The sequence below is a fragment of the Scardinius erythrophthalmus genome (assembly GCF_964197995.2).
Source record: "Scardinius erythrophthalmus genome assembly, chromosome: 5".
Lineage (NCBI taxonomy): Eukaryota > Metazoa > Chordata > Actinopteri > Cypriniformes > Leuciscidae > Scardinius > Scardinius erythrophthalmus.
The window spans coordinates 33844755-33862605 of NC_138225.1; the positions used below are offsets into that span (position 1 = coordinate 33844755).

A 17851-nucleotide genomic window follows, 5' to 3' on the forward strand; every position below is an offset into this window, starting at 1 on the left:
TTGACGTCTGAGATAAAGCGAAAAGGAAGCTCTGTTTGTCCTACTTGCACACTGGAAACCTCGTCAGTTTCTCATTCCCTGACAGATTTGCTAAAACAATAATAAAGACCTATTGTTCTCGAGCTGACTTAAAAGACTATCTGGGCATGTACATTTTACCCGCCTTCACTTCGCCCAGGTATAACAGACCTCGTCAACGTACACATCATTCCCATCAAAAGTTATGCTATCAGATATTGTTGAATATGGGTGGCGTTTCTCATCCTGGATGCTGATTCAGACAGAGACATAAAAGAACAGGTAGTCGAATGGAAGGACACGGTGGTTTGAAGCAGTGACGGTTGTCAGGGAGATGAGAGAGAGAGAGAGAGAGAGAGGGAGAGAGAGAGAGAGAGAGAGAGAGAGAGAGAGAGAGAGAGAGGCAGGCAGTCTATTTTGTATGAACACTCTAAAAGCGTGAGAGACGGCAAAGAATTTAGGAGAGGTAGAGACAGCCTAAACGTGAGTGTGCAGCCAATTAATGGAAACCATTCATCCATTTTATCACCCCATATATGTGCGATATATATCACACCTTCACACTCATACTCTCTCCTCTGTCTACCTTGTTGCCTGTCAGGCTGTTTTTAACGGCAGTCCGTCAGACGGGCACCTCTGTGGCCTCGCTAATTTGGGTTCATTGGATGGCAATAACTTAATTTAGAGCCTCATCTTTTGAGGCGTTTCTTAATGAGGATGCGCTGTGCAATAACGCGCCGGTTATTCAGGTGGGAGCAACCAGCACCGCGCACCAATGTGTTTAGCCTCCAAGGAACCCGTTAAGCTTGATGAGACTCATCTATAACGCGTGATTGAATACCTATAAGCTTCTGACGAGACAGAACCGCGCGCAACGGACTCTCAAGCCCTGACTGAAGAGGCCTTCAGCCGTTCCTCCAAACCTCACATCACACAGAATCAAGTGGAGAGTGGCGCATAATAAGAGTTTTAAGGCACTGTTGCCTGGTTTCATTGAAAAGGCCTCTTGTTGTTTAGAGAGGATCGGGTTTTATCGTGTCCTAACCCTGGGTCGCTGGATATCACAGTGACCCGCTTGGCACCCTATGTGGGAATTCCATCTCTAGCTGTAAAATGACAGGTTGTAACGCTCCGAGCGCTCCGGTTACTTATGTGACCTTAACCAAGTGATTTAAGTCCAGGTCTTCTGGCCCTTGCTCTTAAAGCCCCCCATTAAGAACTGAGTGGCGAGAAATGTTTTTAGCCAAGTGTGGGACTACAAGACATATAGTGATGCGTACTATTAGTATAGGCCTCACTGCAGTTAAATAACTGTCCGCTTATGTTTCAAACCTGCTGCAGCCAGCGACTGTTAAACGGCCAAAATGGCCATTATAAATGCTAATACCAATATTAATACTAACATATTATTATTATTATTGTAGGCTATAACTCTATACACAAACACATTAAAGATCAGGCCAAGCATCTGTTTTACATTTTATAATAATAATAATAACAACAACACTACAACAACGATTAAATTAATTTGACAAAGACTGCCATTGCGTTATTGGCTAACTGACATCTGAGAATAAATATTTAAAAACTTTATTTTGTAAAACATGATTCGTGTCATGTTTTATTTTTAATTTGTCCACAAAAATATCAATGTTTTATGCTGACGTTAGTATATTATATTAAATAAAATTTTGTGAGAAATTAGCTTTATGCGAACAGGCGTTGCCCTACAGGAAAAAAAAAAAGTTTTTTATTATTATTATTATTATTATTTTTTTTTTTTTTTGATGGACCGTGTTCTTTCATTTCTTGTCCTGTTTTATGACACATAATATATCTGTCGGGAATTTATCTTTACATAAAAGTTGATTCAGAGCTAATAATTGTTTTGATGCCTTATCGCCATTCCCTTTCATCACATAAACTGAATTCAGAACATTATATTCTCTGACCTGCGCTGAAATCAGTTTATGCGGGCGCCTGCTCATATTGTTGAATTCCAAAGTCCGTTTATCATTGTCCAAGAAAGAGCAGTGCAATATTTATCCAGAAAAATATCCCTCTTTTATTGTATTTATTATTATTTTCCCAACGGATCTGTCGGCGTGTTAAATGAAGCACCTGAGATCCCAGGATGTGAGACTACAACAACTACTCTCAAAACGCAATAATTCGAGCAAGTGTTTCCAAAAACACTGCATAGCAACACAGGACAAATTCAATCTCTGTGTTTTTGTCTGCCCTTGCTTACCATGACATCCTCACATAACTTAATGAAAGTTGCCTTCCCATTTCCCCGCTCAGAAAGAGGAGTGTGATCCATTTTGTGCAACTTGCTCCACTCAATTTCACACACACACTTTGTCTAAAAATATCAGAATCCAAGACAGAAGGAGGGGACAGAAACCTGAAAGAAATCCTTAAAAGCCAAGCCTCTGCCAGCAGCAGCTGTCCAGTACTGTGTGGCGTGATCACCCCAAACCATCTCCCACTCTCATGACACATTACCGGAGCTCTAGCGCGCGAGAAAGCGGAACTTCAGGGAGCCAAGGTGCGCGCGCGCGTGGGTGGGTGAGAAAGGGTGTGTGGGCTATGTGTGTTATATGAACTAATAACAATCAATCATAAAGGGACAGTGAGGGAGGCAGACAGATTTAAGATAGATAGATAGATAGATAGATAGATAGATAGATAGATAGATAGATAGATAGATAGATAGATAGATAGATAGATAGATAGATAGATAGATAGATAGATAGATAGATAGATAGATAGATAGATAGATAGATAGATAGATAGATAGATAGACTATTTTGAAGTGGTAAAAAGAGTGAGAATTGAGAGCGAGTTGTATTATTTGAGTTTTTTTTTTTTCTCTTTCTCCAGGACACAAAAAAAAACATCGATTGTTGGAGTTTGCTGACCCGTACAATTTGGGGGCTTGATTTCCCTTCAGAACCGAGCATATAATTATGCAAATAAAGATCTGACAGCGATCTTGTGAAGTACTCCCGAAGACAAGGGCCCGGAGGAGTGACAGTCCGGCTTCAGCAAGTGCTCGGCTCTTTGAGAATAGTTCATATTTGGCGGCGCATGAGAGTATGGGAGGAGACGAGAGCATGCGTGACAAAACGCGGATAACATTGAAATATCAATCAAGGACGTCATAGATTTCAAACACACGTTATTTTTGTAGTTAAGTGTGACTCTTGTGGAAGAGAGTGTGGTGACAAAAAGTGTTGAGGATGAAATGAACACATTACATAGTGTTTAAAGTATGACAATTCTAAGGTGAGATATTAGTTTTAGAGTCATAGCTCATTCGTTAGCTCAAATCCCACCGACAGTTGACACACTTAAGGCTTTACATATTTCAACGGTGTTAAAACAATTAGGAAACATCACAAAATTAGTTTAAAAAAACTTTTTGCGAATTCTATTTGTATGTTATTGTGTGCTGTTATCGAAATTCTATCTACATGGCTTGAATTTATCACTTCAGCTAAGCACAGCGTCTATATGCTTATTCAGAAGTTAACATGAGTTTTCTAATTATTATTAATTTCCATTTATTATTAATGTAACTATTGTATAGCCTAAATGGCGCGGTTAGGCTACTCAAATATGCAACTCAAAAAATAAATTAATTCAACATATGACTTGAAAACACTTCTGTGTAGGCCCATAAATACACTTCAGTGTTTATATTTCTGAATTCCATTTTTTTTTTTTCTGGGGAGAAGTTTATTTGGTACAACTGTCCTAATTGTGATAAAAATGCCTCACTAAAAAGCTTATTGCAAAAGACTTGATTATTCCATATAAAAAACTTCTAATTTTGTTTTTAAGCTATTATAATGCGAGAACTTTTTACCCAAAGTCAATGTGGCGCAACAAAACATATATAAAAAGCCATTATATACATAGGCTACCTATATATATATATATATATATATATATAGCCTATAATATATATATATATATATATTATAAATCGCATATTTTTTATATTTGTAAAAAGTACATTCAAAAGTTATTTGTTTACACCACTTGTAATAGTCTATAGGCCTATATATTTTTATATATAGCAAAATGTATAAAGTTTTTATTTATTTTTTTATCTCATTTCTTTGAAACGAACCGCGAATTTCATTTGTAATGATTTCTCCTTATTATCATCCTTATTTTTCGTTAATCTATTGTGACATAATTTCCGCGGGTTTCATGAGTTAAGGTCTAAAAAAAAAAAAAGCAGTTGAAACATAAAAAAAAAAAAAAAAAAAAAAAAAAAAACTAGGTGCTATAGACATGGCTTCATCCGATACTTCTCTGTCTTTGACTGACACTTATTTTGGTTAACATTGGTCTCATTGTAAAGGCCCGGGCTCGATCTAGACACAGATATCAGCTTTCGTGATAGAGTTCCACAGCTGATACGTGAGAAGAGCGAGTCATTCTCCGAGCAGGCTCACCTTCCCTGGGAACAGAGCTGAGAGGAGAGCCGCTGGAGCAACAGGCTTTATCGGGCTCCGAGGATCTTTCCCCCGTCAGGTTGAACTTTAACCCGACAACTTCTTGGGTTGAAAGTGATGCCTTTACGATCATTACGTTGTAAATAAGAGTACCCTGTGCATCGGTGTCTTTAAGTGCAAGGTGAGATATGTCCATCAAGCTGCTCGCAAAGGTGCATGTTATTTTCCATGCTTGTTTTATGAAGTAAAAATAAATAGATAAAAACGAAGACAATTATTGCAACAATTAAAATCAAAGATCGTTACGCACAATTTTTATAAAGAATTTTATTCAATTACAGCAAGTATGAAGATCATTATTACACTCAAACGATATGGAAACGAAGTGAACGAGTAATCAGGGCACAAAACTGCCATCGATTCAAAGACGAAAGACTAACATATTTGAACGATTAATGAAAAGTGAAGTTAAAGAAAGATCCTGTTTTCAATGAATGCATTCCCATCGAAAGCTAATAAAAACTTCTTAATACAATTTCAAACAATTTCAGTTTGTGGAGCAAACAACACAACACTTCAGAGTGACTAAAATGTAAAAAAAAAAAAAAAAAAACTTAGAATCTTGTCGATTAAAATATTATTGTTTAAAATGAGTCCTAATTTGCAAACCAATTAGGTTTTCGATTTGGTTTAAGGCTGCACTTAGCGCGAGTGACATTCACATATGGCTTGTCAGTCTACGCTTGCAAAATAAAATAGAATAAAAGATCAACTTTATGTGTGTTTTCCTAAGGCAACAACATTGGGATCGGAGTAAAGCAATTTTAACTAAACAGTATAAGCAACTTGCAGTTGATCAGTGGCATCTAATGAATATTTGCAGGTATATTAAAAGTTTACTTCATTGTAAAAATAGTTTCAAAACATGAGTGCATCTGGGGTCTTGCATTTCTTCCGTTGTAGTTACATCTCTCTATTTTGGATAAAAATAATATATATGCATAAAGCACTATTTACATTGCTTATACCTTGAGCAATCTAAATAACCAATTACAAATTCTATTTCTAAAAAATGATGAGATGAGAGAGGCCTTACTGAAAGATTCATTTTCAAGCTAAAGCAGAGTGATCTGTTGACATGCCTGAGCAACTTATCTTTAAGCCTCTGCTAATACCACATTGTCCAGGAGACAATGTTTCTTGTCTTGGCTGAGACAGTTACATCACGTATTTAGCAGAGGATGACAATGAGGTGTTGAAACAGTCCGAATAGTCATAAACTCTGCAATAAAAGGGCAGGTTAAATTGGCAAACATCTCAAGGAATGGCTTTTGTACTTTGGATAACATTAAATCTCCCTGATCCTGACGCATAGGAAGATATTCCCAGACTGACATATCGGCTCAGTTAATGGGAGATATTCCTAAAACTCATGCTCGCACAAGGTTTTAAGGGATTTAAAAACAGAGGAGGATTCTTGAAATATGTCAAGCTGTCAATGGCTTACTTCATTGTGTTAATTCTTAATCTAGTCTCGAGATAGCCATTGAATGGATGCGCGAGTCTGCAAGTTGCTTTTTCCCAGTTAAAGTTATATGTATGGAACGACCAACCCGTAAGCCTTTAGCATCTGATATACAAAATTCCTTAGCGCTCCAGTATTTTAAAAGCAAGTAAGACCCCGGTTAAAAAGAAACAACATGGGGGGAAATCAAAGAGAGATACAAAGACTTTGCGGGCAGGCACTAGGACCTGCCAGACGTGTGTGTGTGTGCAGGTGCTTCCCAGGCATTAGCTCAGTTCAGGACAATGTCAGGATAATTAGAGGTGCATCAAGAGGCGCTGTGCGGCGCCGCCTGTCAGCCTTAATCTGGCCACTGATGGGCCACCACCAAATCCACACAGCGGCCCACAGGAGGCACAAGCAGTGAAGCCATATTGCTTTGACAGTTGCACTCATCCAGAAGTAATGCAAAACGCTATTCTGATGTATACAGGCTGACCCTGCGCTCCTCAGAGTTATACAATACACTGGGAGGAGGACTTCAAGGAGGAATATCTTTCATATAAAGAACAGAGGAGAAAAGCAACTAAGAGGTTGACAAAGCTGGGCTCTGGGATCTGTGAGCCCTCTATAAGTCGTCGTGTTTTATACGGTGGGAGCTGCGTGTGGTGACCGGGCTGGAGGAGGAATCATCCTCTTGGTCCTTGAGAGCATTGCTGAAGAACTTGAAGATGGACTGGAAGCTCTTCCATGATGTTAACTCGTGCTTCTCGGTACCTGCAAAACACAGAACATCAGGGTGGATGTGAAAAACATACCGATAAATCACAGTAAAAGAGAAGTTCTTCTCCTTAACACAAAAGAAGATATTCTGAAATCTATCCCAACACTTCTTTGTATACTGTCAGAAAAATGTGCAAACATTGGCAACTTGTAAATACGACTTGTCACTGGGGCAGTAACAACTTTGTACGCCTAAAAGGTGCATATTAGTACCTAGAGTAGTACCCATATGAACCTTTTAGGGGTCAAAAAGTTGTCCTGCCTCAGTGGCAAGCTGTTGTCCCCCTAAAGGTGCAATTTTTCCCAAAAACTTTCCTGATGGTTCCATTTTTCAAAATATCTTCAATGTTCTGCATAAGGTTTGGAACGACATTAGGGTGAGTAAACGATGACAGAATTTTTGGCCGAAGTAAACCTTTAACACTTCCTACTGAGGTCTCTAGGGCACTTAGATTATTAGAGTGATATGTGAGGACCGTTCATTCTCTAAATAGTTTAGTACGTCTGTTGCCAAGCAAAATCTTTGGACTCGGTGTCATGTGCTATGCGTTCCGACACAACGTTTTCCATCTATTAAGATACTGTGCACTTGAGGACAATGGATGTAATGGCTACTATCCATGGAAGATTACATTTTCTCTCTCTTGAGTTCGATACACCTATCAGTTAATCCACAAAACGGCTCGGTTTTCCCTCAGTGGCAGCGGGTTAAAGAATTCCCATGTTTGGGTCATTGGATCCAGGTGAAGTGACATGAACACCTTAAGTCCTCATCAGACCTTTCAAAGTCCCGCAAGAGCCTTTCACAGCCCTCATAATGCAGCACTTTCAGACAGGTAGCGGTGGAAGCACCGGAGAACTACATTTGGTCTGTTTATTTATTGTGCCATTTGTGAGAAAGCTTGAATAGAACTTTGGCTAGATTAATTCCACTTTGAACCATTTGCAATGTACATAGCTTAAAGAATTCGACTGCCTTGATATACGTCTGTGTCAGTTTGTGTGGAACACAGAGGATCAAACTGATGTGCTTTTCCCCCCTCAATCACGATTTTTCATTCTTTCCCCTCCACACTGAAACTGGTGCATGAACTTGCCCGGAGGGATCCAATTAAAGACCAACTTTAAGGCCCATGCCAAAAGTGTACTCAGATGGCCATGATATTGACCTCCGTGTTTATTACATTGACCCCAGTCTGGGAAGTATTGATGAAGATAGCTGTGGTGAGATGGGAAAGAGGTGTGTGTGTGTATCAGAACGTTGAGTCTTTCTAGTTCGGCCAATGATCAGTGCCTCAGGTCAAGTTTACCAAGCTGACGATCAGCGAGTCGATACCTGCTGTCCAAACAATCTCTTTAGTGGTGTAGGTCCTGGCACAACACCACTCTAGAGGAGAAGACATTGCCTCCACTGCTCTTATTTATAATTCATACCCAATTTGGAGCACACAGCCTTAACTTTCCCTCCACTCTAGGCTCCCTCACCTTTCCCAACTAACCTTTTATTTGTCTCTCCTTCTTTGTCTTTTTCTTTTCTAGGACCAATTAATGACGAAGGGTTCACTTTTTGTTACCTTGAACCTGTGATGAACCCCTGATCGACGAGCGACTCGTACTGATCCCAGCCACGGGGTCAGCCACAGTGCGTCTCCGAGCAGATATGCAAATGCAACGAGCCCCCGTGGCGACCCTGCGGGAGCTCCGCCCCTGCCGGCGACATCACCTTTGATGAGGGTTCACAAGCATGCCTCACTAATGACCCTTTATTACTCTACCTTGCCATCTCTTAATTGCCAAGATGTGTTGAGTGTAATCAATAGTGTATGTGTGCCGCGGCGTGTCACGGTTACGTCATTCGCTCGCACAGACACACAAAGAATGGGGAAGAGGACAGCCGTGTCTGGCTAGCCCACAAATTAAATGAATGCCATTTAAAGAGGTGGCCATTGATTAAATGCCATCTTTCAATAAAGAGAGCAATGTCTATCGCATAGAGGTAGGGAAAAGTCTATTGTTCCGGGTTTCCTTTAGTTTTTTCTTTTTCTTTCACAGGCATTTCTGTTCGTCTGGGAGATTTTTCTGTTCTTAAAAGTAAGATGGATAGGGCTTATAATTCCTTTCATGTCTTACAAATAAAGGCATGCTACTATTAAAAATCCATTAACATGCAATTGGGAAAAAGACTATAAAAGCAATGACAAAACTTTTAGGCTGCAATTACAATACATGTAAATTATGGTAATAAATAAAATGAACTTTTATTTAATTACATAAAAAGCTTTGATATATTTCCTATGATACCATTTTATTAATCTTTTTTTTCTTCACATTTTATTTTCCAAAACGCATAGGCCAATAAATTCAGATAAAAAATAAAACACACACACGCACACACATTCAGTAACACCCAAATTCTTAAAGATGTTATTGTAGAAGATTACATATACAAACTGCTGTGCTTTCTGTGAACATCATAATTACAAATTCTACATGTGTAATTGTGCAATTAGAGAAAGAGTTGCACCTTTTGAAAAAAACTCTTCAGCGGGCAGGCTGTCATCCACACGACCCTGACACCCCTCACAACATACTCATGTCTACAAAACACTATGTTTTGATATCCTCATCTTTAACAATGCACCTCACAGTGTGAGCACAAACACACCGGCGCTCACACCAGGCCACTGTTATCAGCGTTACTTCATACGACTCCATTTGACCACTGTATTTGTAATAATGAAGCTTCATATTTCACTACCCCATTAAGACGTCTTCCAGATGCAGATCCAAATCTTTATAATGAACCATTAAATGATTCAGCTGGATACCTTTGAGGGTAATTTAGTACTTCTTTGATCTCACTGTGACAAATAGTGTTTGAAACAGTGTCCCAGTGACAAGCTCTCTCTCTCTCTCTCTCTCTCTCTCTCTCTCCTTTACACACACACACACACACAAACACAAGCACAAGCACTCTTTCAACATTCATGTCAACAATAAATCAAGGAAGACAGGCTTTAGCTATCGGCAATTCCTTTTTCTCTCCTCACCAAAAGCGTTACAAATGGTAATCGTGTGTGATGGTAAAATGCTCATGAGTGAACGATGCTCGAGTGAATGAGCAGTCAAAGCACCGCCGCAAGTAACACTCGGAGAGAGTAAAAAGTATCAAAGTGTGCTGATTGTAATTGGTCTCCATCTGTAGCGTGGCATTCAAATGCACCTCCTAATTGATTGAGCACTACTGGCATATTCTATTTATTTGTCAAAATTATTTGATTTCATTGCCAGACATTTTACATGTTGTAATTACACAGTTGTTGAAAAATTACAGTATCTGATATTCCAGTCATTAAAATATTTCAACATCTAATTGTTTTAGCGTGATTGTTTGCAGTTCTGCTAGCTTTATGTTTTTGTGCATGTGTGAGTGTCTTCCTTATACAATACCAGTCAAAAGTTATGGATCAGTAAGATTTTTAATGTTTTTAAAAGAAGTCTCTTTTGCTCAACAAGGCTGCATTTATGTGATTAAAAATATAAAAGAAAAACAGTAATATTGTGAAATATTATTACAATTTAAAACAGCTGTTTTCTATGTGAATACATTGTAAAGTGTAATTTATTCCTGTGTTGGCAAAGCTGAATTTTCAGCATCATTACTCCAGTCCTCAGTGTCACATGATCCTTCAGAAATCATTTTAATACGATGATTTGATGCTCAATACATATTTCTCATAATTATCAATGTTGAAAACAGTTATTTAGATTTTTATTTCAGGATTCTTTGATGAATAGAAAGTTCAAAAGAACAGCATTTATCTGAAATAGAAAGCTTTTGTAACATTAAACACTACCGTTCAAAAGTTTGGGGTCAGTAAGACTTTTTTTGGGGAAATAAATAAAACAAATCAATACTTTTATTGATCAAGGATGAATTCAATTAATAAAAAGTAACAGTAAAGACATTAATATAATGTTACAAAATATTCTATTTCAAATAAATTCTGTTCTTTTGAACTTTCTATTCATCAAAGAATCCTGAGATTTTTTTTTTTTTTTTTACACAACTGGTTTTCAACATTGATAATAATAATGAATGTTTTTTGAGCACCAAATCCGCATATTAGAAAGATTTCAGAAGGATCATGTGACACTGAAGACTGGAGTAATGATGCTGAAAATTCAGCTTTGATCCCAGGAATAAATTACATTTTAAAATATATTAAAATAGAAAACAGTTATTTTAAATTGTCATAATATTTAACAATTTTACTGTTTCTTTTTGTATTTTTAATCATATAAATGCAGCCTTGGTGAGCAGAAGAGACTTCTTTTAAAAACATTACAAAATCCTACCTTTCCAAAACTTTTGCAAATCAGTACAAATACATCCTTGACTTTTTCAACACACAGTGTGCTTATACTTTTACTCCAAACTAGAATGAACTAGTCAGAGTAACACTAGCAGGGGGAAGCTATACTTTGCACGAGGCTGCAGAGTCTATTTGCTATCTGCGTCCCTGTTGGCATAGGGGTTAGATTTCCAGTCCTAACGCTCTCTGATATTTGTTTGCTCTATGCTCTAGCGGTTTGGCGGTTTCGCCATGCATGCCTGAACATCTGAGAGGTGATCTGAGAGAGTCGGCTTGAGGACAAACGAGGCCAGAACAGGTGTCAACGTTCTAGCGCGCCGTGTTAACGCGGATCTCTGCGATGGAGATGCTACGATTCGTGACACAACTAATTAAATCTAAATATACTCTATAGCCAACCCCCCACCCGTCACTCCCCCGACGCATAAACCCACTGCCCTCCGAGAACACGGCTCATCCCTCTTCACATTAGACGCCAGGAGCGGATATTACTGTTGCAACTAGAGCGTGCTTTGTTTGCATTATATCTAATTAAATTAATGCATTTGAAAAAAAAAACAAAAAAAAAACATAAGCACTTAAAATTGCAAATAGAAAAGGGAAAAATATATGCATGCACACCTACGATTTCATCAAAAAGCCTCTCTGTCAATTGCCCGAACGCAGGACCTGTGTGGCGTTGGGTTCCCTTTGCCCCCCCTCTCCTATGCCTCTTTTAATTACTTTACTTGTTATTGTTGTAAGAGTAAACAGAGGCAGAACTCATTACACATCCATAAATGAGAAAGCGAACGTGTGGCTTCAGGGCCTGCTGAGATAGCCTACAATTCACTTATAAAGTTGGAAACAAAACGAGAAAGGGGTAAAGAGTGAGTGAGTGAATGAAGGGAGAGAGGGAGACGAATGCAGTTTCATTCCACTCTTTTCAGATTATTCAGAGTTTGGAAAGAAGGAAAGGCTACAAGAGAATGAGCTCCAGAACACATTTCCAGTGTGTGTCCCTGAGCTGCTCCTCCCTTGCAGCGGTGCAGTCTTTTTATTTTTTTTTATTTGAGAGTGGGCGCCTTGACTTAGCTGTAATAAAGACGGCGAGTTTTATAGAGCTGGAATGGAGTCTTTACGAGATAACCGGAGAGCAGGGGCCAGTGTGGGATGTGTAGCGCAAGTGTTTGAGACTCTGGGGGACGCTAAGTCAAATCATACCGCAGGTTACTGTACCCACCAAAGGCACCCAGAACTATTGGCAGTGGCTTATTCTGTTGCAGTTTTCAGGAGAGAAAATCTAATGATGGCGCTTGGGTGTCTGAATTTGTTTTACCGGTCTGTCTAAAGCTAGTCATTAGCCCAGGCTAGCAGTTTGCAAGAAGACTAGCGCTTCATTATCCAGCCTGACTGTGCCCACTCTGTTTGCTCCTCTGTAAAATAGCCCGTAATAAAGCAAATCAAGAATCACTGAGGAATTCAGATATGACAAACCATATCCCTGACAGGCGGCGCAGAAACACAGATAGCAAGGCTAATTTGAGGGCTAATTTGTTAGCAAGTCAAATAGCCTAAGTCCACAGTAGCATAATTAAGTTAGCCGCTGATAAAAATGCCTGCAGATGTCAGAGCCGACTCCAGAGGGGAAAACGAAAAATAAACAAGAATGACGGAGAGATTCGGAGTGCAAACAACTCCTAAGCCCCAGTTGCACATCATTACAGTGCTAGAATATTCATTAAGTGGTCTGTGGAAGAGTGACCGAAGCCTTACGGTTAAGATAAAACCAATAAATAACTCTGCTTTAGCACTGATGTGTTCGCAGCACTTACAAATAACGTATGCAATGCATATTGAGGGTATCATGCATGTTTAAAGTAATAATGCAATTGTAATAAGGTTAAAAACAATTTCAAGCAATTGAGCACTGTAAATGTGTAAATGAACATACATACTATGTTTAAATAAGTAATACACTTTATTTTCTTTTTTTGTAAAAAATAGGAACTGAAAAATATTTTTAAATAATGCCTGTCGTGAAATAAATCAAGAGAAAATTAAAATAAAATAAATAAATAATAAAATAACCATTGTTAGATCCATTCTGCATTTTATTAGTTATATATGCACACGTGGTCAATATTCTGCAGGGGCAAAAATGTAATCAAAAATATTCAAAATTCTAAGTCTGTCACCTAACTCTTTCAAAAGAAAAAAAGATGAACAGAGTGGCTGAATGAGCGTTTGATTTCACAAAAAGGAGAGAAAGAGGGTGGAACAAGAGCTGTTGCAAATGAACTGAGGATTAATGAGGATCTGTGATCCACACTGTGCAGGTACACCGAGGGTTAATTCACACAGGCTTTAGCACCAGCACAAGACAGCGTGTCAAGAGTGTACAATAACACAGCACATCACTTGCAAAATTGCACATACAGAGATGAGAGGTGTTAGAAACTGTTTGATGAAATTGGCACTGCAGACAAAAGCCCTCCAAAAACCGCCAATGTATTTGGATTCAGTACATGGGGACATTTGCGATGGTGACCGCATGAGCATTTGCACATTTCTCCTGAAAATTTTACATTAAAACATCACTGCATGTGCATCATTTGACACATCTCTCTGGTCAATTTTGTGTGTTTTTTCTTTTTTTCATTCTTTCCTCTCTTTCACATTTGAGAATATGGACAGAGTATGTACAAAACAGTACATTTAAAAGCCCCACAGCATGTGGCTTTGGTCTCTATTTAGATAAGGATAAAAAGACAGATGCTACAAATCAGATAAAATGAAAAGAAAGCAATAGAAATATTTACAAAAGGCAACCTCTTACCTCCAACAACCTCCTTCCGGTGCATTTCCTCTTAAATTTGTATACTGTGTGCAAACCAGATGTAACATACTTCCAGAGAAAAAAAGTCAAATTTCTATGCACACCAAGAGTGAAAATGCAGCGTGTGTTTAATATATGTATATGGAGCAGGATTTTGGACCATGCATTGAGATTTGCCTGATGAATGATAGAAACCAAATGACCAACAAAATGCCACTTGTCTTACAGTACCTGGGTAGGATGCAATGTTGACAAAGTACACTACCGTTCAAAAGTTTAGGGATGGTAAGATTTTTGTATGTTTTTGAAAGATCAGCAATTGTAAAATGCTATTACAAATCTAAAGTAAATGCGTCATATTTTACTTTTTAAAATGTAATATATTCCCGTAATGGCAAAGCTGAATTTTCAGCAGCCATTTCTCCAGATTTCAGTGTCACATGATCCTTCGGAAATCATATTTCTTATTATTATCAATGCTGAAAACAGTTGTGCTGCTTAATATTTTTGTGGAAACTTTTGTGTGATACTTTTTTCAAGATTCTTTGATGAAAAGAAAGTTCAAAAGAGCAGCATTTCTTGGAAATAGAAAATGTTTGTATCATTATAGATGTCTTTACAGTCACTTAAGATCAATTTAATACATCCCTGCTAAATACAAGTATTAATTTATTAAAAACTTTTAAACCCCAGTTAGATTCAATTGTTCAATTAATAATGTTATTTCACACTTGATGAGTAGCCTAAGTCTCCAACCTAGATGTCCTCACTTCCCAATACCGAGACCTCCACACTAAATCTGATGAGCATCTTCTCCTCCGCTGAAGTAACAGATGAACCCTACAGGTGCTGCTACTATGATAACAGTGCCTGAGAAAGTGAGAGTGAGAAGGGGTGTGAGGAAATCAATGGCGGATCAATACATAAATAAGAACACAGTGCTTGAGTGTGTTTACTAAAGGAGCAGCAGGAGTCAGGGACTGAAGAGAGTTCAGCAGTAGCACAGCATCCATACCAACACTGTGTAAACTAAAGAATACAATGGTTTCTTCTTGCTTCTGCTAACAGTGAGATCGGTCTATGAAATGGGTGTGTTTGTAGACTGATTCACGAAATTGATTTTTGTGCTGGACATATTTCAAGGAGGAAGGTATGAGCGCATGTGGGATGATGCAACGGAGTGTAAATCAAACCACAGGCTAATGCAGCGGGCACACGTCGCAGCAGGACAATAATTGAGGGAACTGACTTAGCAAAGTATTTATACATGTACACTACATCGGCTCAAGTTCAACGATTTTTCTGTTCAGTAAAAACGTTCTTTTTTTCAATTTCGAGGTGGACGCTGTAACCCAATTCAAGGTCTGTGTTGTGCTTTTCATAATTCATATTTTTTAGAACAGTCTAATGGAGAATCGTTTCTTAATGCACCCCGTGAGCCAAAGGCAAAAAAAAAAAAAAAAAACTTCATAAGATATTCAGGTGACCAGGGAACCTAGAGAGGAACCAAACTTTGATGGGGCAGCCCATTGTCCTATATATATATATATAGGATACACACTATTATATGTATATACAGTACAGGTCAAAAGTTTGGAAACATTACGTCTCTAATGCTTATCAAGGCTGCGTTTATTTGATAAAAAATACAGAAAAAAAAGTTATATTGTGAAATATTATTACAACTTAAAATAATAGTTTTCTATTTGAATATACTTTAAAAAATAATTTATTCCTGTGATGCAAATTTTCAGGATCATTACTCCAGTCTTCAGTGTCACATGTGACATTCAGTCTATCACATGATCCTTTAGAAATCATTCTAATATTCTGATTTATTATGAGTGTTGGAAACAGTTCTGCTGCCTAATATATTTGATGAATAAAAGGTTAAAAAGAACTGCATTTATTCAAAATAAAAAAATATTTTCTAATAATATATCTTCTTTACTATCACTTTTTATCAATTTAACACATCCTTGCTGAATAAAAGTATTGATTTATTTCAAAAAAAGAAAGAAAAAAAATTGCTGACCCCAAATTACTGAAAAAAATTGCTTCTTTTTTTCTTTTTATTCATCAAAGTATCCTAAAAAAGTATCACAGGTTATGAAAAAATATTAAGCAGCAGAACTGTTTCCAACTTTAATAATGAATCATCATATTAGAATGATTTCTAAAGGATCATGTGATAGACTGGAGTAATGATCCTAAAAATTCAGCTTTCCATCACAGAAATAAATGATAATTTAAAGTAAAATAAATTGAAAACCAATTATTTTAAAATGTAATAATATATCACAATATTACATTTTTTTTTTCTGTATTTTTGATCAAATAAATGCAGGCTTGATGAGCAGAAGAAACTTCTTTCAAAAACATTAAAAATAGCAATGTTTCCCAACTTTTGACCTGTAGTATATATATATATATATATATATATATATTTCTTCTAGAATGATCATTTTTATCAAGCTTGTATATTTAAGTTCAGTAATTTCACTTAAATGAAATTGAAAGATTTGTGTATACTTCAACCCAGACATATTGAGAAGAAAAGTGTATGGTGACAATTATATTAAATTGCTTTTTACAAGTTTCAACTTCGCCTCAAACATGCAGTAACCTTTAACTTTTTTTTTTTTTTTTTTACAATACTGATTTATATATGTCTCCTCAAAAATTCCCTCATGCATCTCCACCGATGCCAAACATTATCAAACAGTATGTATAAGACTAGTCACAAATTCATTGAATAAATTGTTAAATGATTTAGTACGCCAATATAGTCTAAACGTCTAGCAGCGATGCAGACAGCGGTCGGTGAAACACCCCTCGCTGACTATCTGGCATTTTCTGCAGTTGGTGTCGCTCACAAACACTGTGGACTTGGAAGTGTGATCTGAAGCTGCATCGAAACTAAGTACACAGCATTCACATGTGTTTAGCATCGCAAGAGTGCTCCATGACATACTTTCCAGGTGGAGCTTTCAGAAGGCTGTCTCCTCCAGCCCGAGTGGAGGCAAAGGAGTGCGATCAGCCTCTCGCTGTGCTGTCATCTGTAATTACGGGGGCATCTTCAGAACGGCCCCATGCAAAGCGGGTGGCAGACAGGCTAGCGGCTAATGCACGGGACCCACACTTCACATCAGCGAGGAAGGCAGGCTGACCTTGCTTGCCTCACATTAGCACTCTTATCTGGTGCGTGTGTGTATGTGTGTGTTGTGTGGCTGTGTGGAGGTGTAGGAGATAGTCCTGGAGTGGGCCGCGGGGGCGGGGAGGAGCAGAAATAGATCACTTAGGGGAACAAAGTGTAATTAATGGGTGGAGAGAGATAAGAGTACCCTGGCCACTATCTGGGAATGTGCTAATGGGGTTCACACACACTCAGCATGAGCAGGGGATGACCCCTGACAGAGTGTGTGTGTGTGTGTAAGACAACATGATGTGTACTGATGCCATGGATATGAGCGAGTGACTGTGAGCGTGTGGCGAGTGAATACTAGAATTTTAACTTCATTTCATTGATATCATTGAAATATTTCACTGAGGTGCTGGTCGATGTTTTGAGAATGTGTTGACATACAGTATATGGAAAGTGAACCATTTCTCCATACATCAATCCTTTATTCCGACTGAAAGCATACCAGGCTTGTGTGAAGTCAGTCTAACAGACCTAGCTAATGCTACAAATGAGGTGATTTGTTGGCTGTAGTGCCACACTGCATTTTGTCCAAATGAATAAAAAAAGAAAACACTAACACCTAGAAACCTAAAAACAATCATTATAAATGCTTCAGGTAAATTTAGGCATCAGAACATATAAAGTACAGTGTGAAAAAATAGATATTCATTTAGAGATTTGCTAAAGAGTACTATT

The 17851-nt window shown here is 38.0% G+C and overlaps 1 protein-coding gene across 3 annotated transcripts in view; it reads right to left on the minus strand.

Annotated features, from left to right (window-relative positions):
• Window positions 1-4797: 4797 nt before the first annotated feature.
• arb2a (ARB2 cotranscriptional regulator A) overlaps window positions 4798-17851 on the minus strand; it is a 188264-nt gene continuing 175210 nt past the window's right edge. For all 3 annotated transcript variants that reach the window (XM_081365650.1, XM_081365649.1, XM_081365651.1), the window contains exon 11: window positions 4798-6771. In XM_081365650.1, the coding sequence (XP_081221776.1) occupies window positions 6623-6771 (149 nt within the window). In that variant the 3' untranslated portion in view covers window positions 4798-6622. The remainder of the gene's footprint in view (window positions 6772-17851) is intronic.